The sequence below is a fragment of the Penicillium hordei genome (genome assembly GCF_028827395.1).
Source record: "Penicillium hordei strain IBT 12815 chromosome Unknown utg000004l_segment0_segment0, whole genome shotgun sequence".
Lineage (NCBI taxonomy): Eukaryota > Fungi > Ascomycota > Eurotiomycetes > Eurotiales > Aspergillaceae > Penicillium > Penicillium hordei.
This window is the reverse complement of record NW_026623145.1, coordinates 2,038,375-2,060,892: the sequence shown is the minus strand read 5'-3', so window position 1 is coordinate 2,060,892 and position 22,518 is coordinate 2,038,375. Positions and strand designations below refer to the sequence as shown.

Below are 22,518 nucleotides of genomic sequence, written 5' to 3'. Positions count from 1 at the left end.
CTCCAGATTCCGTGGGATGTTGTTTCTTCTTGCAGGTATTCGCCATGTCAGAGCAAGCACAATGGGCCCCAGGTTCCATGATCAGACCAATACAAACAAATCATGGACCTTCAGGGGTTCCTCGGCCTTTCAGTGCCATGTCCGGTCCTGAACCCGATATGAAATGGGAAGACCAGGCGCTAGATGCGCCTCTCGGCCCAGATGTGACAGATGGGCTCGACCTAAGGGTGAAAGATGAGCCCTCCGACTCGGAGATGACAGATGAGCATCTTGAACCCCATACCCTAGAGACAACGAATGCGCATATGGATGGCTATATCCCAGCCGGCGTTTTGGGCAAATTCTCCTCCAAGCCCCGCTACCCAGACTCCGAGGTAGCGCTTCTAGAAAAACACGAATGGATCCGAACACGCTCTCTTAGCGGCAGCAACAATGTACAAGTTTTCGTGCTACCGAACGCACAGCAAAAGAAACCCATTAAAAAAAAGAAAAGAGGTGAAACCGAAAGTATTCTCCTAACCCATCTCAAACTCGTCATGTCTATGATCGACAACTCCTCTGAAGCTTGGAACGGCTTGATTGATGCCCATGCTGGTCTAATTACCAATAATCAATCCGATAGTGACGAAGAAGAATCTCTGTATTACATATTCAATACGCTGCAAGAACCCACTCTGGACTTGGATCGCTTAACAGATTTGCACTCCCGGGACGCCATGGAGGCATTGCTTGGCGATTCGGTTCGAGGTCTTAAAACACAACTTCATCCGTTTCAGCGCGAATCTGCTGTTGTGATGGTGCAGCGGGAGGCAGAGCCGGCGCTAGCGCTTGATCCGAGATTCCAGCCTTGGCGGGGTCCGACTGGGTTGGAGTTCTATTATAACAAAGAGTCTGGCAGTATTTTGAAGGACAAGATATTGTATCCCGAGGCTTGTGGAGGTAGGAACTCACTTTATTGGCGCTGGTTTCCCCAATGATTGTTGGGTTGTAAATATCTCAGTGAACTATACTGACTGTTACTAGGGATCTTGGCAGAGTCCATGGGATGTGGAAAAACACTCATCAGTCTTGCTGTGATATTGGCTACGCGGGGACATTTCCCCAAAATCCCGGTGGAGTATCAAACACTCGAAAACCCAATCAGGAACAAGACTGGAACATTAATGGAAATGGCTGCTGCTGCTGTTGGTCGCTTTTCCCTGCCCTGGAAGGACTTCTTTGACTTGCAGCTGGTAGAAAAAGAGAAAGATTATGTTAATTGTAGGACGGCCTGTATGGCCCAGAGTGGTTCCTACATGATACCGGCGAAACGCGACAATCAAAGGTCTACATCATGGTACGCCGAGCCGGCGGAGCACATTCGTCTCTGCTCTGGTACACTCGTTATCGTCCCGGAAAACTTGGTGGACCACTGGGAACGTGAGATCGCTACTCACACCAGCGATCTGAAACTTCTAGTATTGCGAACGAAGGACACAACACCATCAACGGACGAACTTCTGAACTTTGATATTGTGATGTTCTCCAAAGGCCGATGCAGCAAAGAGAAAGCAAACCGCAACAGTCGTGCGCAGAAGTCGGATGCCCCTATTCTCGATCTTCACTGGTTGCGAGTTATTGTCGATGAAGGGCACAACCTTGCGGGTAAAACAACCGAAATGGTCGACTTTCTAAGAAAGCTGAAATTCGAACGCCGCTGGATGATCTCGGGAACCCCCCTCTCAGAAATGTATGGAGTGGAACTTAGCATTGCTTCACAGGAAGTGGGCACAGACGATCCTGAATCATCGCCCGACGATCACGCCGGTTCCATCCCCCAAACCCGCAGAAAGGGGGGCAATGAAGACCCGGACTTGAGGAAATTGGGCGACATGGTTCATAATTTCTTCAAACTCAGGCCCTGGGCCAACAATCCTAAAGAATGGGTATGCTACACAAAAACGGTGGGTAAAGATGGAATTTCTCGAAAATCTCCATCTCTACGTGCGACCCTCCAGAGTCTTGTTGTACGACACCGGTACGAAACGGTCAAAAAAGAGATCACTCTTCCACCGCTGTATAACAAAGTGGTCTACCTTGAGCCGACTTTCTACGACAGGCTATACATCAACATGTTCCTCTTTACACTCGCAGTCAACACTATTACATCTGAACGTGAAGGTCCCGACTATATGTTTTATGAGGGCGACGAAAAAAAGAAAAGCAAAAACAAAAATAAGCTCACTGAGTTGATACAAAACTTACGCCTGGCTGGGTTTTGGTGGGCTGGCGATGACAATGTCCAAAGCACTGTCGACATTGCTCTAGAATATCTGGAAGAAAACCAAGAGAAGATGACAGTGGCGGATCTCAACCAATTGAAACAGGGAATCCAGATCGGACGAAAGGCAATGAATTCCCCTGGCTGGAATGGATTCAAAAAGATGCATGAGCTTGGAGTCTTCGTTCGGCGTTTCCCAAAATATGCTCGCAACATGTGGGCCCTTGATGCCACGGACACCGACCGCGAGCCTCTGCTCATGGGTATGACCCAAGCCCGTCGCGCGCAAGAATTTGTGATGAACCGTCTCCGCATGCCTGATCCCGCCGATGGTCTTGCAGGAGAGGGAATCAAAGTTCGTCGGGAGCTAGCTCAACACAGCCAGACAGCCACTTCAAAAAAGAAAGACAAAGATCAAACTTTGAACTTCTGCACTCTCCCAGAAACTTCGCCATTGAAACAAACGAAACTGGAAGGAGTAGCATCGGCCAAGCTTCGGTACTTGTTGGACCAAGTGCTGAAGTTCCAGAAAACCGAGAAAATCATCATCTTCTATGAACACGACAACGTCGCTTCCTGGGTCGAGCAAGGCCTGGAGTTAATAGCAGTTAAATTCCGCACCTACGCAAGTACTGCGAGTATGGGATCCAATGTAAAAACCGAGAGTCTGAGTGAATTCCGCGAAACCGACGAGGTCCGTGTTCTGCTGATGAGCGTCAAACAAGCCTCGCATGGCCTCCACATCCCCGAAGCCTCGCGGATGTACATCGTCAACCCGATTTGGGAACGCAACGTGGAAAGCCAAGCCATCAAACGAGCCCACAGAATCGGCCAGAAAAGAGCAGTCTACGTCGAAACCCTCGTCCTGGGCGACACTCTCGAATACCGGATGCTCACCCGCAGCAAAAATATGACCGCCGAGGAGACAAAGCACGCAGGAAATGACCCGCTTCAAGATAGTACCATGAGCGACATTATTAAACACGAGCCCTTTTTACCCATGCCCGACGAGGCTTCCGCCGGCATGGCTCCACTGACACATCCACTCGGGCTATTTGATCGGCATAAATTGCCGATTCCCGATAAAGAGAAGGTCCGTGCGCCCAGGCCACCGGGGCAGAAACCGACCGGCAAAACGGCGCAGAAACGGCCTCGGGCTTTGGAGTCCGATGCTGATTCTGATTCGACTGGTGTTCAGGGGTCATCGGCCCCGCGGCGACGGATTGGCTTTGCGGAGCATGACCAGGTCATGGGTGAGGGTACTGTGGATGCGGTTCCTACGCCGCTGCAGCCCGTGCCTAGGTTGAATTCGGCTTCTAAGGCTGAGGTCCCTATATCTAGACCTTCGCTGACAGGCTTTGCGGAGCGTGGGACAGTTATTGAGGATGGTGCTGGAGCATCTAGTCCAGTGCGGCTCATGCCGATACACTCTGCGGTAGATTTTACCAGGGACGGTGTTGAGAGGGCGCCCTCGTTGTTTGGGCCGTTCCGGCCATGATATTTCTCTATACTTTAGCGTTCTAGCGGCATTTTGGATTTTCTTACACTATACTCCACACGCATGTAGAAGAATGACAGTTTATTCAAGTCAAAAGGGAAAAGAATTAGTTCATACATCAAGTATACATATGGGCAACATAAGATAAAGTAGAATAAGGAATAGAGCCTAAAGGGCATTACATTTAAACCATTAGTAGGGGCAGTTGCTGCTTAACTCTTTTATGCGCTATTTATAACTCTAGATTGAGATGAGTTTAAGTTGAAGGTTCCGATCCTAATTAGGTAGACCCGTGGCTTGTAATTTTACAAGCCAGAAGACAAGAATAGTTGCGCCTCTGTCTTCGACGTAAGTCTTTGATAATCTGATATATTATGTGTACCGATGTGCATTTGGGTACTCTGTTCAGATGTGACTTTTATAGATGTATACGAAATACGAAAGCGGTAGAAACCAGGTTTCTATGTGCCTGGATCTATGAGGTCAACGATAAGATAAGCTTTTTCTTACAATCGCACCCCTCACCTGGCACCTGGAAAGCTTCAATTCTCCAATCTCTTCCAAGTTATTGAGAAAAGAAAGATGAGCAAGCCAGTTCATGAGAAAGCCGTGATAATAGGGATCTCGGGGCCCTCGAGCAGCGGCAAGACGACCCTTGCGCGGTTACTGCAGCGTGTATTCTGCGGGGTGAATCTTAAGCCCAAGGATTCACGTCTAAACACCTTCATAATCCACGAAGATGATTTCTATTTCCCGGACGATAAGTGCGTACACCTCTTCGTTAGCACCATCCATATACCTACCCTGTCTCAAATAAAAGCAGTCCTCCGTTAATCCAAAAACCAACCCCCATACTAACACACCCCAGAATCCCCTACACAACCACCGCCTCCGGCGAGAAGATTCAAGACTGGGATACAGCCTCCGCAATCGACATCCCCTTTCTCTCGCAGGCACTACACTACGTGCGCGAAAACGGGACACTCCCACCGCGACTACGGAGCAAGGAAGACCAAAACGACGCGACGGATTCCGGCGTGTCCGACAAGATCGTACAGGAGTTGAGGGATATTGTTGGGTCTCGGTTACGGAACAAAGCAGCAGAGAAAAGCACCGAGAGCCCGACTATTGCGTTCTTAGAGGGATTTTTGCTATTTGCGCCGCCTGAGCAAGAACAGCACGTCCTCCGTTCCGTCCATGACGCTATACATCTCCCTCTCTTCCTGCCTGCGGCATATGAGCTTGTTAAGGCTAGACGCGAGGGGAGGAGTGGGTATGTGACTGTTGGGCCGGTGCCGGAGCCGCCAGCGCAGATTACTGAAGATGGGGGGGATAGTCAGGAAGGAAAGACAGGGACAGATATTGATCTTGAAGCTGAGGATGATCGGCCACCTCAGAATTTCTGGGTTGATCCGCCCGGGTATGTGGATGATGTTGTCTGGCCGCGGTATGTGACGGATCATGCCTGGTTGTTGATTGCCGAGGATGAAGATGAGGATCAGAAGGACGGTAGTCAGGCTCTGACGGAGGCTGAGCTTGTTCGGAGGATTGGGGATGGGACTAAGGCTAGGACTGATGTTGGGGTCGAGGTTGCACCGGGGTGTGGGAGTGCAGGGATGGATGTTGTTTTGAGGTGGGCCGTTGAGTTGATTTTGGGGTATTATTTGGATCGGATGGGGGTATAGTGGTGTAGGTATAGCTTAAATGGTTTACAAGTGCGTATACATAGTGCGTATATATAGTGGCCTAAGCAATATATCTCCGTCTTCTATTTTTGCTACCTGCTAACTGTAGCGATTGCTGTGCCTACTTCTGCAATTCTCTCCGTAACGATACTAAGCCATCCCTATAGTCAAAGATTTACTACCGCAGAATTGCTTCTCGCCATCCGACACGACAGTCAAACAGTCTCTCAAAGATGATGGAGCTACTATATAGACATGAGCAAAAGTTTGGATGTCTGCAGCCAAAATGGGGTTGACCTTCAAATCTGATTTTCATCCTAAAATAGCAAATTTATTCCTATGGCTTAAATGATAGTAGGAAATAAATGAAAAATAAGAAGGGCCTAGGAGAATTCAACGTATTATTAAACATAAATTCGCTAGGGTATCCAGCAGCTTCGTATTATGATACCATGCCTCACACAACAGTGTTCACACTAAGCGACGCTCAGTGTTAGCACGGCTATTAACAAAGTCCGGGTAGGCCAAGGTGAGCTCGACAGCACCAGAGACGATATGGTCAACAGCTTCGACCCCCAACATGAAACTACATTCCGTTAGCATACATCACTCGCTGACTTTTTTTTAGAATTGGCCAGCTTACCTGTGATCCTGGTTCCCGACTTCATACTTCCACGAACCGAAGCGGCCACGTGAGAGAATATCCTTCTGCTGCAAGTAAGGCAAGATCTCGTCCAGTGCACCGTTACGCTCTAAGCTGGGGGTCGGGTAGCCGTGGTCAAAACGACGCACGTACGTACTGACGATTTCGTCCTCAGGCCAAAGTAATTCGGTGTTGATTAAACCCTGGATGCTGTCGGCTAACAGGGTGTCGTGGTTGACGGGCTTGTACTGCGACTCGGAAACCTCCAACATGATAGACCAGTATGGTCCTTCTTTGGGCTCGGAAGAAGCGGGTCTATAGCCGTTGGCAAGTTGCTTGGTAGGCAATTTGGTGTCCTTCTTCGGCTGATTGTTAGGGGAGTAGTTAGAGAAGATGGTGGCACGGTAGAAGGGGCAGTTGTCCTCGGGGAAGTAGACCTATGGCTGTTAGATGCTATTTTTTGTTTTGTTTTTTTTTTTTCCATTTTCTATTGTTGAGGTTAACATACCCAGCACTTGTCTCCGATGCGTCCAGGGAGCTTGCCACGAACACCGACACCGATGACATTGGTGGAAGAGTAGAAGAGGGGCTTGCACAGCTGCTGCAGCTTGGTATCGGCCATGGCTTCAGCTAGGTAGTCAACAGCCATAGTCGAGATGAGTGATCTGTATTAAACAACGGTTCCTAGCAATATCCTTTAGCTTGCTGGCTGAAGATGATATGTGTAGTTCAAACCTACTGTCCTTCAGGTAGACCTTCTTAGCATCGGCATCAACCCTGACCACCGTTCCTTGCTTACCAAAGCGAGTCTTGTCCTTAGCAATGGTATTGGCCACAGCAATCCAGATACCCCCAGTACCACCCTCAGCCGGGAACTTAAAAGTGGCATTGGGGCCCCAGTTGCCGGCCACCTTGTTCAGGATGACATTGCTGGTCAACAACTTCAGGTCGGGTGCGGCAACACGCTCACCTAGCCAGGTAGCATTCATCTTACTTAGGGACAGAGCCCAGACCTTGAAATTGTACGGACGCATGAAGATCTCATTCAGTCGCTCGCCAACATTACGGGTATTCTAGATGTCGAAGTTGTTAGGTTTGTCGCTAGCCGGACGAGCGCGAGCCTCCAGGGCCGCATCCATTAGGCTAGTGATGCATTTAACCTGTTCTTCCTTGGGCAAGACGGAAATGTTGTTCTGGAAAGGGTAGGGGACCCAACGACCATCGTAGCGCACGAAGAAGACACGCTGGTGCTCATACCAATCCTCGGCCTTGGGAAGGGCTTCATTGAGGCAGTCATCAAAATACTAGTAGTGGGAGAAGATAACGTGTCCACCGACATCGAACAACTGCATAGCAATGAATATCCGATTGCTTTTATACTCCCTTGCTGCAGAGTTGACTTACGAAACCCTCTGGGGTAATGTCGGTAGAAGCCAAGCCACCGGCGGTTTCATTCGAGTCGATAATCAACCATGAGGCGTTTTCTAAATTCCACCAGTCCGTCAGTTGGCCTGGATAATAATTTCAATATTTCTCGTTTAATTTATTCTGGCCTAGCACCTGCTGGAGACGCTTAGTAGCACCCAGACCGGTTGGGCCAGCACCGATAACCAAAACATCGACGTCGCTATAAACTGTGTAAGCGTTTATGATTTCCTAAGAACAGGGATAAAGTCACATTTGCTTAGTAACCATAGTTGGAAGCTTTTAGGGATAAGCGGGTAGAGAGTTGGGGGAAAAGGTATAAGATATGTAGGTACTAAAATAGATGAAACCAATGCCGCGCGTCGTGAGATAACGATAAATCCTTTGGAGAAGCGGGTTCGATAGGGTCATGTTACTTTGTATGGCGAGCTCAATCTAATTTCGGGGCTACCTGCATAGCGTGTAAGTACTATGGTCACAACATTGAACTCTCCTTATCTGATATCTGCCTTGACTTCGCTAAACGCTCTTTTGTGAACAGTCTAGCGGAATAGTAAGATAGGTATACCCCGGGTGCCATAGTAAAAAGAATGAGTAGGACAATCGCTTAATCAATAGATTTTTTTTCCCTTATGTTTGCTATCTGCTAACTACAGCAATTGCTGCGTCTTATTCTGCGGTTCCTCATTCATATCCCGATATTCTCCTCCGTAACGATACTAAGCAATCCCATTCCCCCAGAGATTTACTCCATTGGCCCTCGCCATCCGAGAAGGTAATCGATGCGGTCTCTCAAGGGCATTGGGGTGATGCTGGCAGGTGTGGTGTTGACGGACGGCTGAACTTCAAATCGAATCGGCTCAGGCTGAAGATTAAACTCCATCAAGACGTTTTTCAACTCCTTCTCCAAGTCAGGATTGGTAAAATTCTCTGCGCAGTCCACTGGATCATAGACATACACTTCGTTTGGCGGGCATGAAGTGTGGAGAGCACGGAGGTCGAGACGGAACCCACGGTTGAGCAGCAAGTACGACCAGTAGATGGTGTGAACAGATGCCAAGAAACTAAGCAGTTGGAAAACGAACCTGATTAAGGTCCACAATCCGACAGCACGGCCGGGCTTCTTTGGCTCGGCAACTGGAGTTCCCGCAACAGTCTGTGTACTTGTAGACTTGGAAGCTGGTTTGCCAAATAGAGGCCCATGGATCTTAGGCTTGTGATTGAGAAGAGCTCCACGTTGAAGATATGGAGCTGGGGTTGCCATAACTGGGGGCTTAAAATCGAAAAACATTCCCAGTTGGCCACTTGAAAATTGGCTCCTAGTATCAACATCAACCTTCTGGCGCTTCGGAGGGATCACTTCATGCTTGGGGCTAAAGATGGCGTAGTCCTCTTGGAGAATAGTTTCAACATCACGGAAGCTGACCGTGGTCTTAATCCATGGCAGCCAGGTGACAGCCTTGCCTCGCGGCAGTGTGACTTCCCACGACACCGTGAACATTTCCAGAGCTTGGGGAACACTGACAACATCGATGCGCGAGATTCCCATCCCATCCAGCGCTGTTTGTAGCCGAATCGAGTTTATCAGAGGCTTTTTTGCTGCAAAAACGGCGTTGAACTCGCCGTCTGGACCGCCATGCACAAAGAGGTTGAATTTGCACTTCTCAGCCCAGAAGTTATGATTGATGAGACCAATGGAGCAAACGGCATTGTATTTGATTAGATAGGACGATGGATCGCCGGCGTCTGCCACCTCGGCCCGTATGACCGTGTTGACTTTGTGGTCCTTGAGTTGTCCGTAGTATTCTGCGTTGCACCTACGGAACGGAACCACGAGGCTTTTTCCACTGTGAATCTGAGCCATCAAGCAGCTTTCCACGAGGGTATGTCGTTTGAACGATGAGGTCATGAACTCCATTCCCTGGCCCGGGGGTGTTCGGAAGTAGAGATAACCAGACTCGGATTGGGCGAGTCGAGGTAGTCCATTCACAATCAACTTCCACCAATCCCTCGATTTTCCTTTCTGCAGCCTGATCTTGAGCGCAATCGCAATTTGGTATGTCGCAGAGTAGACAGTGGAAGGGGTCTGAACATAAAGAATGTCATTGTTTAAGATGAGCTTGGGCTTGTTTTTCTCTTTGTCAATTTCCGCGGACGTCGGGGACAGAAGTCCATAAAACCCAGAGCACGAGAAAAATGATGGTGATGCAATGGATTCAAGTGAGACAAGCAGGTCCTCTTTTTCTTTGTCAGAATCTTCGCTGTCAGAGAGGCTTCCATTGCACCCACGAGTTGATAGTATATCATAATTCCGATGGAGCAAGTTCGCTTCGGTGAGCGGTTTAGTGCCGCTCAAGTCAATCTTGTTGAGAGAAGTGTCATCAGATTCAGGTACATTATAAACCGTCGGTCCTTTGCCGTTTAGCAAAATATGCTCAGATGTAATGCTCGGGGTAACTGGCACAGAGTCTTGAGGCAAGAGGATATTCTCAGGCGTGATGCTGGCTTCCTCTAGACTGGAAATGAAGCTGCTGATTTTCTCGATGGCGGGGCTATTGTCCTGGGACACAGGCTCCAGTTCCGGCGGCAGGTCGATCTTGGTCATCATAAGTTTGTGTCGGGTGCATTGGTACTCATCGTCAGGAGCGATTGAGTCAGGCAGAGAAGCAGCCTTGGCCGATCTCTTCCGAGGGTTGGAGGAGTGCGGGCTACCCAGGCTGTCGACCTGGCTCTTGCGAGGGGCAGAAGAGGTTGAGCTACCCGAGCTCTCAACCTTGGTGTACATCCCGGAGATATTCACAGTAGGACTAGAGACACCCTGCGGATCATCATGAACAACAACACTCCCAGAGTCAGGAACAGAGCCATTCTTGGCAGGGTATTTCTCGGTCTCATCGCTATGTTCCAGACCATGCCGCCAATCCTCTTTCTCCGGCGGAGTGTCGGCATCATAGTGGGCATAGTCAGGCTTCAACCGGATGACCCAAGACGGGATCTTCACGGTGTTTGGTGACTGGACGTTGAGGATGGGTAAATTGAGGTTGGGATGGCCGCAGGTTTGTAGCTTAATTTAGACGACAGTCAGTACTGAGACCCAAGGAGAAGACTTGAGGCCCGGCTTTTCAGTGTTACCTCCATGGCGATTGTGATAGACACTGGTTCTTCTGGAACACCGCTCCAGTCGCACCACAAATCAAGGTTGCTGAGAGGGCTATCGTTAGGGTCCATGGTGGGTTCCATTATAGGCTCCATGAGATGAAATGAAGATGGGGAAATGAAAAAAGAGAAACTGATAATAGAGAGGAAAGATGGAGTAGAAGAGATGATGGGGAACCTGGAAGGTAGCAAACAACAGGAAGGTACGTGAAGATATTAAGCATCCTCTAGACGGTTTATCCTATGCATCTAAAAAGACACCTAAATAGACACCTGGGCACTGGGGTGTTCTTACATATAACGTCCCTAATATATCAACTTTGACAATGTAAGAAAAGTCTTACATTGTCAAAGACAAGTGACAAGAGGCCGACTATTCTTGTAAATCGTCAATTAAAAAAAGAAGAGAAGCAGCACTTGCAAGTAGCTAGTGATACTGCTTTTAAAAAAGGGCTTGTATATACAAGAAGGGCTTAAGAATAATCTCACTTTTCTCCCAATCCCATGAAAGAAAAACCTCCCCCTTTTATATCCGCCAGCGCCTGTATAAAAAAAAAAAAGAAAAAGAAACCCTGTAGCCACCCAGTTAAAGCATCAAGCATAAAAGAAGAATAATGAAACACTCCTCCCAGTCTATCAAGACAGAAGAAAGAAAAAAGAGAAAGAGAAAGAGAAGATAACATAAAGCGAGAACGTCGAGGACATCAAGCAAATCATTGGGGCGTTCCATTCGAGGAGTCGGGGTGATCAAAGGTTGCTGGGCCGGCCACGGAGCCAAATCGATCGCCTTCGTTGACCATTTGAGATGGAAGAATAGGGGTATTCGCCTGAGGGGTTTGGTCGAAATAACCTCGCGCGGATCCATTAGTCCCTTGGGGATAGTCGCGATTCCGCTGTAGAGGAGGAAGTATGGTCGAGCTAGGGGGGTATCCGGACCGGGCATATCCCTGAGCTATCATAGCTCCAGTCGAATCCGGGGTCTGTCTCGGGTCCAAAAGTCCTTAGCTAGGTGTTCTATTCCACACTCTCACTGGTTCGCAGAGGGGTGTCGTACAGGAGTGCCAGGCTGGTTCATCGCCATCAGTTGCCCCACAGCGGCCTGCTGCTGCTGGCTGGATCGGCTTTGACCGGTAGGATCGGGGATCTGGGACATGGGGGTTGATGCTTGCATGCCCGTTGATGCTTGCATGCCCGCTGAGGCTTGCATGCCTGGGTACATCTATCCACCGGGGTCAGCTCAAAGCACTCCCAAAACCTGCAAAGGGGGGTTTGGGAATACGAACCGCCGCATAGTCAGGCACCACCTGCCCTGTGGAGTAAGTCTGCATGGCGGCAGGTGTTTGGTAGGTTCCCGGCTGACCAGCGTACATGGCAGCTGTTGGCTGGCTATATGGATCCATTTGACGGGCCATTCGACCATCCACATCGTAGATACCCTGCTGCCTGCCATAATCGATCGAGGTACGATGACGCTTGACCGGCGGCTGCTGGCCGTAGTAACCATAATCCCGGGCGGCCGGTGGATAACCTCCATAGCTAGATGATGGAGGAATCTGCACCGCCTGGCGCTCCGGAGATCGAGTAGGGACTGGCGGGTGGAACTCCTCCGGTCGTGTGGTTCGTTTCCTGCGGTTGTTAACTACACGGCTTCACATTCCCATGGGTTCATAGCACGTACAACATGGTCCGAGGCTCCTTCCGAATGCGCAACTTCACACCTTGATCCGCGAATGACCGGGAAAGGTGAGTTGACTCCATCATTCCGGGGAAGCTCTTGGGAGGGGAGACTGCAAGCTTGTCAGAACCCAACTATGCCAGCCCTCTCCAAAGCACAGATTCTTACCTGTGAACCGTTCTGAGATAACGGTCTTCAAATAGGAGACGCGGTCCCTGTTGGCTCTTTGTTAGCTATTGAATCCAAACTAGGCTCCCGACCGTGCTACTCACTTTCGCATCTCGAACAAGGTAAACTTCAGGCGAAACTCGCCCTCAATCTTCACGGAGAGATCTCCAAAAACAAAAAACCCACCATCTACAAAAGTCCGTCAGTGAACAAGCTCCACCTCTCCCAGCCCAGCCAGAACTAACCGCTGTTGTCCACATCCTTCAACCGGTGAAGTGACGAAACTAGGGTTCCTGCTAACGCAGTCGACGGTGCGACGGGCACAGGACGCTCTTCTGTTGCATCGTACAGACTGCAGCACATGAAATAGTAAGGGCTTTGCAGGTAATGTCTGGGCCAAAGTCAGCCACGTGCGCAAAGCCACGGTGAATGGCACACTTACTGTGCGAGGTAGGTGCCCTCCTCTCGCACCCGGAGCTGGACGACTGGGGGCGGATCGATAGGTTTGCGCTCTGCAAGCGCCATTAGATCCGGTTCCTTTTCTGTCAGTTCCGCGCTTCCCCGCTTCACGGGGACTAGCTAGGAACAAGAGCGAAAGAGAGAGAGAGCTTCCACATACCTTTTTCCTTGCCCCCCGCCACGCGGGCCCGATTGGGCTGCTGGCGAATGATCAGGTCAAAGTCAGAACTGGTGTTGTTCAACATTGTCAGTGGGATTCCCTGGACGACCGCGTAAGAGTTGCGACCCTGTCAAAGTAGACACGGGAAGAACGACTCACCCCTGAGCTTCGCGCGAGAGAGAGGCGTCGGAGAATGTCGCACTCATCAAGACGAAGAGTCACAGACAAACGGGGGAAAGGTGGAGAGAACCAGCCTAAATTTGAGGTTGCTTTTGAGAGACAGTGAACCAGCAAGATACGAAGGTCGATCCTCGGGAATACAAAGACCAGGTATAAGTGATCTGTGGTTTACAAAGTAAAGAGTGGGAAAGAAAGGGAAGGAACGGGTCTTTGGACCGAAAGAAATCCAGCCAGAGAAGATAAGGACAGAAGAGAGAACCCTGGACGAGTCACGATGTCGTCGAAGAGGGGTGGCAGCTGTAGTGGGGTAATGATTTTTTTTTTCTTTTCTGATTCCCTTGGGACTTCCAACCATGGACAAGACAAATGAAGGACAAATTTGGCAAAGAATAGAGAGAGTGTGAGAGATGGATGTGTCGAAAGTGACGAAAACGGAGTGGTGTCGTCAGTTTGCAAGCGGAAAGAGCCAACCGAGCACGGTTCCAGACAAAAACCTTAAGCGGATCTCGCTGATGGGTATAACGGCTGATAAAACGTAGATATTCCGGCCGGGATTTTGGATCTAAAAGAATATTATTATCAATAAATTGGGGGGAAGAAAAGGGAAAAAAGAAAGAGTCAAATTCAGAAAAAAAAAAAAAAAAAATCAGAAAATCAATTGGATCACAGGCTTCCAAATCTCCCAGTCTTGAGCAAATCAGATCCCAGAATCCCACAAAAAAAGGGAAGGGAAAAAAAAAGAAAAGGAAAAAAAAATTAAACTAACCCAATGAATTCTCCAGGGTTTTGATTTTTTTTTTTTTTTAAAAAAAAAAAAAAGAAATCCAAAAAAAAATATATATAAGGACCAAAAAAGAAGAGATCCAAGAGATCTTCAAACTCTACCACAGTAGCAATCTCTTCAAAACCGAGAGCAGCTGAGGTGGGTCAAGGCCAAGTTGTGACTGCCTTGGGAAAAGAAAGGAAAAAGGAAAAAGAAAAAGGAAAAAAAAAGGAAAAAGAAGGGAATTAAAACCGTAGACGGAAGAAAAGTGGAAATAGGTTCAGCTGCCCACGGTCGAGGGGGCGAATGGCGATCCGGATGTGCAGTAAACTTCTGGCTCAGTCTGACTTTCTTGTCTTTCTCGTTGGCCCGAAAGAAACGGCGAACCGCTAGTCCGCTAGTCCGCGTCTGTTTTGATCATGAAAAAAAAAAACCCACAAGGTTGGCGCCGGCTATGCAGGTGATCAGACCCGGTTTTCTTGTCGTAAATGTGTTGGTCTAAACGCCAGGTGGACTCGGGCCCTGGTCCGGCGTCTAAGCATTCCAGTCAAAAGTGGAGATATGCACGATCAAGCCGCATCGCCTATGTCCCGGGGTTGCTCCTGTGTCTCCACACTCGATCTCGATCTTGTAATGATTAGCTTGGTGGTTCAACCGGTATCAAAATAGTTCCTTTTTTGAAGCTCAAGGAACTTCGCAACAAGGCGGATATAACTGCCGCTTGTCAACGAAGGTTCCAACCATGGTTTCAAGGTTGGGTTCCTTATGTCATCCCGAACCAAAGAATGCCTGAAGGCCCTAGGCCTCCCACATTCGGTTGGGCACCTCCCCTCCAAACAAACAAAAAAATATATAAAAATCGAAGAGACAATACCTTTTTTTTCCCCCCTTGATGTCCTGGATGGTTCTTGCTGTGATAAATCCGATCTTTGAATATCGCGCGTGAATTCTTCAATTTCAGGGATGCGTGTGTCACGCGACGAAGGTCGGAGCCCAAAATGAAAAGGATTCAAAGGACTCAAAGGACTCAAAGGACTCAAAGGACTCGGCGCACTCGCATTCGAAGACCTAGGTCTGACGCAGTCACAGATTGACAAAATGAACGAGAAAGCTGATCTCCACAGACACGATCGAGTGCAATGGCACGTAAATCCCAACAGCGCTGTTATTCCGATCCGAGACGACGAAGCGATACATGCCGGGTCATGATGCGACAGTGGGAAGCGAGTCGAGTCGAGGAAAAGCGAGAAGGAAAAAAACAGGCAGCGCAGAGAAATGGACCAGGCGTTTAAGGGGGGGAATGCAACCACGAACAACGCACCACTGCAACGCAGAACTTTCCTCATGACGCGTCACATTTCGAAGACATGCAGGCTCAAAAACCCATGCAAGCTACTGTATGTTGACTGCAGTCGGGTGCCAGCGTCAACGCTGGTTGGTTCCATCGGCCGGAAATCACTCGATCAAGCTATGGGGTCGGGGCAACATGCATCCGCCAACGAAAAGAAAAAACACACCAATACCAAAAACCGATTTGGGGCAGCCCTGCAGCTAGCAGATCGGGCGTTCGTCATGATAATAAAAAAAATCGGTACTTTCTAGTATGGACTACGGGGGTTGCTTTGCGCCACACTCGCTGACCCTCGATTTGCGGCTGAGGATGTACAGTACTTTTCCCCCTCCTGTTCTTCTGTTCAGTCACCTTCCAGATAGGTTTGGCTGCATCGGCAGTGCAGATGTGAGTCCTGCATCGAAGGCATTGGTTGCTGCGTCTTTCCGAGGAACTTGCTATTCACACTCCTTCGGCATTAGTGGCCGCATGTCCTCTTCGTTATCAGGTGCTTTTCCTGGCAGGATTTGCAAAGAAAAACACACATCCCAAATCCGAACTTTCATGCAGATATTCCAGGGTCCGGTTTTGGAGAGGTAATATGGCGATGATCATCGCTCGTCAACATGTGATACGGAGGGCTGCAGATGCAGTTGACTATGACATGCATTCCTGTCACAGTTGACGACCTATCTCCACATCATGGGAGCTTTGACGGCAGCGATCATATGCAAGGGTGAAGATAGCAGGAATCAATTTCGATCAGACGCCGATCAGCCCGACAAAAGTCCGGCCCCAATATTCGATCCTGCAGCGAGAGTGGTACTATCGTTATTGGCAAGTGACTGGAGCAAATGGGACCCGCTGAGTGGGGTTTTCCGGCGCCAATACCCAGCTTCCAGAAAACAACGTCTGCGATTCGCTGACTGACCTCGGGAGAAGTACAAGCTGACAAAAAGGGGGGATCGAATAAGGAAGGGGGAAAAAAGTAAAAGTGAGGGGTGGAAAAACGGGAAAATACACCCAGAGTATGGGCATTATTTGATGACCTGGCTTGGTCTGAGCTGTGGTTCTTATCCATTGCATTATGTCCGGGCGACAAGTTCCTGGGAATGCAGTTGATAGGCCCTAAAAAAAACTCACTGCCTTAAATGCACATCATTATGCGACAAGCAAGTCCAAGCGCTGGGAGCACAACCTGTCACTTCCATTTGACTTCCGAGATTCAGCCCCAGGGCAGAAGTCCCAAGACTTGGTTCTTGATCTTGGTCATGGCGGGAGGGGGAGGGGGAAGCCACTATTGCCTCTGTTGGAGAGTCATGATTCAGTTGTGGAAACTAGCATGACTCGCCCGGACGATGGACAGAATAATTGGGCGAAAGTGGGTGTGATACATGTGCTAACAAGTAGGGACAAGAAGAAGGAAAAGAAGAAAAGAAAGTTCCGAGTGCGAAAAACGAAAAATTAAAAAGTGACCGCCAAAAAGGAAGCGAATTTTTTCGAATTTTTTTCTCCCAATTTAAAAGTACAGCGCACACCCTGGCCGAAATCCACTGCGGCCCCGATTGGAAAAAACTGGGAACTTGTTAATGTCCGGGATGTTCTACTGACTATTCCGTACAGTAAATAATAGGAAGGAAACCCAAAATGGAACCCCGTGGAGAACGAACCCCAAACAAGGCCAATTAATAGAACGAACCCCTGTTCGGCGCTTCAACACACGAAGTCGCCGAAGGAAAAGGAGAGAAGGGGGGCTACTGACGAGGGTACTTGGACGGGGCGGGATAGGGAAATTTTTAGACTCACGGAGAACCGGTTAGGAATTTATTAGGGGATTAACTTAGCGAATTGCGCCAGTCAAAACTAAAATCCAATCCAAGGGCGCATATCTGACAGCGGCAATCTCCATTGAGAACCAATGGTTAGGAGCTGCTAGGTGGGCGCTACTATGTTTATGCTTAAATGTTGGCCCTGTGATGGTTCCATGGTGGTTTGGGGCCCGTTCCATGGTTGTGTGCCCTCCCTGACACCTGTCCGGTCCGTGTTGGAGCTGTGGCCGCCGATCTTTTGTCGATCGGAGCTTTGTCGGCACTACTATAGATTGAATGTCTGCTACCTACATATGTTATATATTATTATTGTACTAGTACTCCAGAAGAGGTAGGATCTTGTATTCCTTCTGATCTATGTGATCCTTTAGGATGCTAGTTGGTATTACTCGTACTCCGTATCTGGTAAGCTGATGCCTGGATTGTCCACGGGTATCCCAATTCTCACCTTCCTAAAACGGGTTGGTCTGATATCCTCCCGTTGTGGAACACTTGATAGACTGACGCATTATTGCTGGTTAATTCGGTGTATTTTCGGTCGCCCAGACCCATCGTAGATCTACTGCAAGGATTATACAGAGTATTTCGTACTTATGTTGGATGTGTCGCATGGCCCCCTAGTGGAACACATCAGATAACCGCAGATCAGCCCCAACTATCGAGATCTAGTATGACGCTTTGTCCCTCGTATTCAGCTGGGGCTACAATTGGCTATTGGGTCTAGACAAAAACATTATTGTTGATCTTCTTTCTCCTCCCGTTTCGGCGTTTTGTCTACAGATCTCTCCTATTTTGACATTTTCAACTAAAATGTCCTGCACGGCATGACACCATTCTTGGATATATCGTATGGATCTACTCCATATTTACACTAGAGCAAAGAGCTACCCAGTAATTGATACATAGACATAAGATATACTAATCACACACTGTACTCATTCGTCGCAACTAGATAAAAAGAGAAAAGAAACACCCAAACAAAAACTCCAGATACCCCCATCCCTGCTCCGTGCTGGATGAAATCTCTGAAAAAGCGACTAGTAGTAAATGGACAAAAGAGGATCGACGAGTGCTGCATAACACTCACACTCCTGTCGCCCCTGGACATCCACTTAGCGTAAGATAGCCTTTGAACCAAAAAAAAATGGAGAAAGAATATTAAATCAAACGGCGGGATAATGCAGTTCCCGAGGACACGTGAAAGAAGAGAGGAGGGAGAAATAAAGGAATCAGAAATTTCGTTAAAACAAACGCCCTGTCCACATGCGTAACTTGCTTTGCAGGTAAAAAAAGCCTCCACGAATCATGAGCTTCACGACTATCATGTCTGCATCACGACATCCCCATCGACTTCGTACTCGGCGTCAATCTCTGCATCCGCATCTGCGTCTGCGTCTGAATCTTCGTCGGTGCCATTGGTATTGACCCCGGCCTTTTGACCCTCACCTTGGCCTGGTGACTTGGAAGCAGACCCTGGCTCAGCGGGAACCATAACGTGAACTTTCTCGACCAAAGCCTTTCGGTTGACTGATCGCGGTGTCTTGGGGTTATCGTTCGATCGACGGGACATTGCTGTTCCAGGTGACTGCGAGATGGAGTTGCTCTTCTTCTCAGGGGTTCTGGGCACTTCTGTGTCCTTATCCTCGGACGGCTCGGGCTCAGTAGCATCAATGCCATTAGTCTTGACAGATTCATTGGCGGCAGAATCTCCATTAACATGCTCTGGTTCTTTTTCGCTCACGTCTGCAGCTCCTTTGGGTGCAGGAGCCACGTTTTCGGCATCCTCATCAACGACAGCTTCTTCCTCGACAACTTCGCTCTGCTCCGGTTCAGAACCGTTGGCCTGGCTAGGTGTTGCTTCGGCTGCGGGCGAGTCCATGAGGATAGAGCTTCTCCCACGACGTATGCTGCCTCCAGGGGTGACCATTGCCAGCCCGGAGGGTCGTCGGGGTGTGCCGCGACTGTTACTGTTATTACGGGCAGCTGTGGGTGTCATTGACATGTTATTGAGTTTGGTGCTACCAGATGGGCGACCAGGTCTGCGTTTGGGGGGTGCCGCAGGAGGCACAGGAGGCCAAAGTTCGAACCGGGAGGGTGGGATTCCAGCGGCAGGGTTGGGGATTGCAGATGGTTCAGAGTTGCTCGCTGTAGAATGGTGGGGGCCATTAGGCCGCAGAGCCGATGTGGAAGGCGGTCCAGCGGAGTCTGCGAGAGTGTCTCGATCCGACCCATTCACCATTCGGCCATTGCCCTCATAGCCAGTCGCCCTTGTCTCGGTCTCATCTTCATCTTCATCCGGGTCATCTCGGGGGGCGACGGTGTGTATAGGAGCACGATCGAAATGAGACTGGTTACTACGACCCATAATGTAAGGTGTCCAGAGAAGCGCATCTGGATTGAGCTGGACGTAGCCCTTGCTTTCCCAGCCACTAATGACCTCGTTGTAATATTTGTGATCGAGGCGGATGGCGTACGTCTTGGTAATGGGATCCCGCACGAGAGCTCGAAGTCCTTCCAGGGCAGATACAATATCATCTGCTGTCATTCCCGTGCGATCAGACAGATCTGCAATGCTGACAGGTGTCTTCAGATCACGAAGTTGGTATGACAAAATCAATCGCCAATAGTTCCGGTACGACACCAGACCCATGTCAGAGAGCGGCTTTTCGGGCGATCCATTTTTGCCTTCGATGCGGGTCAGGAGGTATGAGAAGTCGATGAGGAGGTTTCCGTAGCCTTTGCGTTGATGGATGGGTAGTGTAAGAATGCAGGAAACGTTGTTCGCTGAGCTTGGACGTTTTTCTTTACTGAAGTAGCCAACGAAATGGCAGCCCAGATCGTCATACTCAGTCATGACATAGAATAAGAATGGCTCGACGTCATAGTAAAGAGTCTTGGAGCCAAGGAAAAGTTTTGCAAGAAGGCAGAGATTTTGACAGTACACCGGGTTCTTGCGCCCATCAACCTCGAAGATTGAGACAGATCGATCACGATAGATCTCGTCACCGGGGGGATGCTTCGCGGGACACTTGAGTTTATGGCGCCAGGCGACGAAGTCCGAGTTCATGTATTTGAGACAGAACTCGCAAATGTACAGAACACGGTTCCGACTGTATTCCTCCGGGTAAGGCGCTGCGTACCAGGTTTCGATCTCGTAGCCACCGAAGTTAATAGATTTGATCTTTGAAGGAGGGCCAGAGACCTTTTGTGATGCATGCGCAGTGGCTTCGCCATTCAGTTCGGCCTCCTTCACTTTCTTTTGCCATTCATCTTCGGCTTTCAAACGTGCCTGTTCGAATCGGTCGCGATCGAATTGAGTGGGGAGTGTCCTGGATGTATCTTGTTCGATTTCGGATAGAATGCCTCCATATGGTTTTGATTTGGCGTCGTCGGTCTCACGGTCGAACAAAGTCATGGAGTTGTAGGATATTGGGGGAAGGGGAACGAAATGTGCCTGGGGTTCTGGGGCCACAGGTGGCGGCTTTGGTGCTTTCTTCTTCTTGCGTCCGGGGCGGATTTGAGAGCCTGTTATTTTAGACATTTTTGCTTCATCCAGCCGGAACCCGATAATCAATTTCCCAAATTGCCTAGCTACCACGCGGCAGTGCTCTCGGTCCACTGCACGAGTGCGTCGCACGCGCACAGAACGTGTTCGAGCAGGAGAGTGGACATCACCATCACCAGTGGGATCCCCGCCCTCCAAGGCCGCATCATTCAAAATTGGGTGATCGGAGCGGAAAGAAGTTTGTCGAAGTCTTTTGCGAAGCACAGGTGTGTGTTCTTCGGCCTCGATTGACGAGGCCTTTCGCTTGCGTAGCGACCGCGAGCTATTCAACATCTCGTCGTCGACACCTGTGTTGAAGATAGAATGGAATCCCTCGTCGTGTGTGCCAGCGTGCATGGGTAGAAGCTCTTTGGGAAGGGCTGATGCCCCGAGTCCGGTTTCTGTCGCTGGATTTGTTATCGTGTCGGGCTCTAGATTGTTGTGAACACAGCTAGGACACCTCCATGGGTCTGCATGTTGCGATGTTAGTGCGTGTAATGCATCAAAGAGGTAAAAAGGTGATGAGACAGAAGTCAATGACCATATGTTTGCGTACCTTCCGTTTCATCATATGCTTCTTGTTCGCGCGCGCATTGCCGATGAGCTGTCAGGATGTCGAGTCAGCGATAGTCCGACATAATCAGGGTAAAGGGCAACGAAGCGACACGTACAGTGATCACCACATACAACACAAGTGAGCCATTCCTCAAAATCTTCACTTGGATCGTGTTCCTCGTCTTGACTGCAAACCCTATTGGTCCGTTGTTAGTACCTTAACGTCCTAATTCTGTGCTCAGTCCTGCATCGAGCCCTTCCACTTACAAGCAGTTTGAGCCACTACGGATATCAGTTTCGACATCCTCGCCTCCATTGCTCTCAGCTTCCCAGTCCTCGGCTTCTGACTCGTGGTCAGTTGATTCGGGTTCTGATGCGTCACGGTCATTTGCCTCAAACCCGGGATCGGCATCCGCGTCGGCTGTCTCAGACTCCGCATAGTCTTCTTCAGAACCCGCATCGTCGTCAGGTAGCTTGACAGCTCCAACAGGTTCAGCCTCGTCATTGTCGTCGTCTTCTTCTTCTCCGTTCAACCCATTGACGCTTGAGTTGTTTCCATCCGCAGCTTCCTCCGGGCCATCCTCATCAACTTCTCCAGTGTATGCTCGGTGGACGGCATCTTGAAGCTGTTGATCCATTTCATACAAGTCGGTTTCTTCTTCGCCCTCCGCATCTAGGTCGCTATCGGTCGGGTCCACAGGCGGGTCAAGTTTGCCCGGTTCATCGTTTGCTGGCGGCACCGTCGCCGCCATAGTGAAAGTCACCGCCACCGCCAGGTTGAGCACAGCAGTGCTTATTGTATGCGCTCAGGCTGACTGAGGTATCCTTTTCGTGAAAGAAGCTTAAAACCGATCCGGTTACAGAAGCACCCCGCTGACGTCGGCGCTGATCCGGAGGTGCATCTGGATCAAAAACGGGTTCGAGGCTGGTTGAAATAGTTCCGAAGATTCTTACGAACACAAGTATCGTTCGGGATTGACACTCAAAGTCTCCAGGCGCAAAGTTGAAGCTAAACAAACAAGAAGTGTCAGTCCGCCGCTGGAGTGGCTACACATCGCAAGCGCGTCGCAAAACAGAGGAAACTCACCCCAAGAGAAACCAGTGCAATATTTGATTCAAAAGCGTACCAGACGCGTCGAAGGACAGTCCGTACACCGAGGCCTGTCTCTTTTACAATCGAATGCGATC

At 49.4% G+C, this 22,518-nt stretch overlaps 6 protein-coding genes across 6 annotated transcripts; 2 read left to right on the top strand and 4 right to left on the bottom strand.

Annotated features, from left to right (window-relative positions):
* Positions 1 to 44: 44 nt before the first annotated feature.
* Positions 45 to 3,758, top strand: N7537_007994 (DEAD/DEAH box helicase; the record flags this gene model as incomplete). The annotated part of the gene is made up of 2 exons (XM_056899049.1): positions 45 to 939; positions 1,024 to 3,758. 2 exons carry the CDS (start codon positions 45 to 47, stop codon positions 3,756 to 3,758), a joined length of 3,630 nt encoding a protein of 1,209 aa, XP_056751125.1.
* A 582-nt stretch (positions 3,759 to 4,340) lies between these two features.
* N7537_007993 (ribosylnicotinamide kinase) lies at positions 4,341 to 5,443 on the top strand (the record flags this gene model as incomplete). Its single annotated transcript, XM_056899048.1, has 2 exons — positions 4,341 to 4,522; positions 4,627 to 5,443. The coding sequence occupies 2 exons, from the start codon at positions 4,341 to 4,343 to the stop codon at positions 5,441 to 5,443; spliced, it is 999 nt and encodes a 332-aa protein (XP_056751124.1).
* A 471-nt stretch (positions 5,444 to 5,914) lies between these two features.
* On the bottom strand, positions 5,915 to 7,781 carry N7537_007992 (protoporphyrinogen/coproporphyrinogen oxidase; the record flags this gene model as incomplete). Its single annotated transcript, XM_056899047.1, has 8 exons — positions 5,915 to 6,029; positions 6,087 to 6,523; positions 6,595 to 6,716; positions 6,826 to 7,159; positions 7,247 to 7,390; positions 7,491 to 7,570; positions 7,640 to 7,713; positions 7,765 to 7,781. The coding sequence occupies 8 exons, from the start codon at positions 7,779 to 7,781 to the stop codon at positions 5,915 to 5,917; spliced, it is 1,323 nt and encodes a 440-aa protein (XP_056751123.1).
* A 475-nt stretch (positions 7,782 to 8,256) lies between these two features.
* Positions 8,257 to 10,739, bottom strand: N7537_007991 (uncharacterized protein; the record flags this gene model as incomplete). Its single annotated transcript, XM_056899046.1, has 2 exons — positions 8,257 to 10,575; positions 10,644 to 10,739. 2 exons carry the CDS (start codon positions 10,737 to 10,739, stop codon positions 8,257 to 8,259), a joined length of 2,415 nt encoding a protein of 804 aa, XP_056751122.1.
* A 641-nt stretch (positions 10,740 to 11,380) lies between these two features.
* Positions 11,381 to 13,335, bottom strand: vosA (the record flags this gene model as incomplete). The annotated part of the gene is made up of 10 exons (XM_056899045.1): positions 11,381 to 11,647; positions 11,722 to 11,886; positions 11,951 to 12,293; positions 12,346 to 12,454; positions 12,511 to 12,557; positions 12,615 to 12,699; positions 12,756 to 12,901; positions 12,953 to 13,022; positions 13,130 to 13,197; positions 13,289 to 13,335. The coding sequence occupies 10 exons, from the start codon at positions 13,333 to 13,335 to the stop codon at positions 11,381 to 11,383; spliced, it is 1,347 nt and encodes a 448-aa protein (XP_056751121.1).
* A 5,217-nt stretch (positions 13,336 to 18,552) lies between these two features.
* Positions 18,553 to 22,082, bottom strand: N7537_007989 (uncharacterized protein; the record flags this gene model as incomplete). The annotated part of the gene is made up of 4 exons (XM_056899044.1): positions 18,553 to 21,245; positions 21,332 to 21,379; positions 21,447 to 21,526; positions 21,598 to 22,082. 4 exons carry the CDS (start codon positions 22,080 to 22,082, stop codon positions 18,553 to 18,555), a joined length of 3,306 nt encoding a protein of 1,101 aa, XP_056751120.1.
* Positions 22,083 to 22,518: the final 436 nt, after the last annotated feature.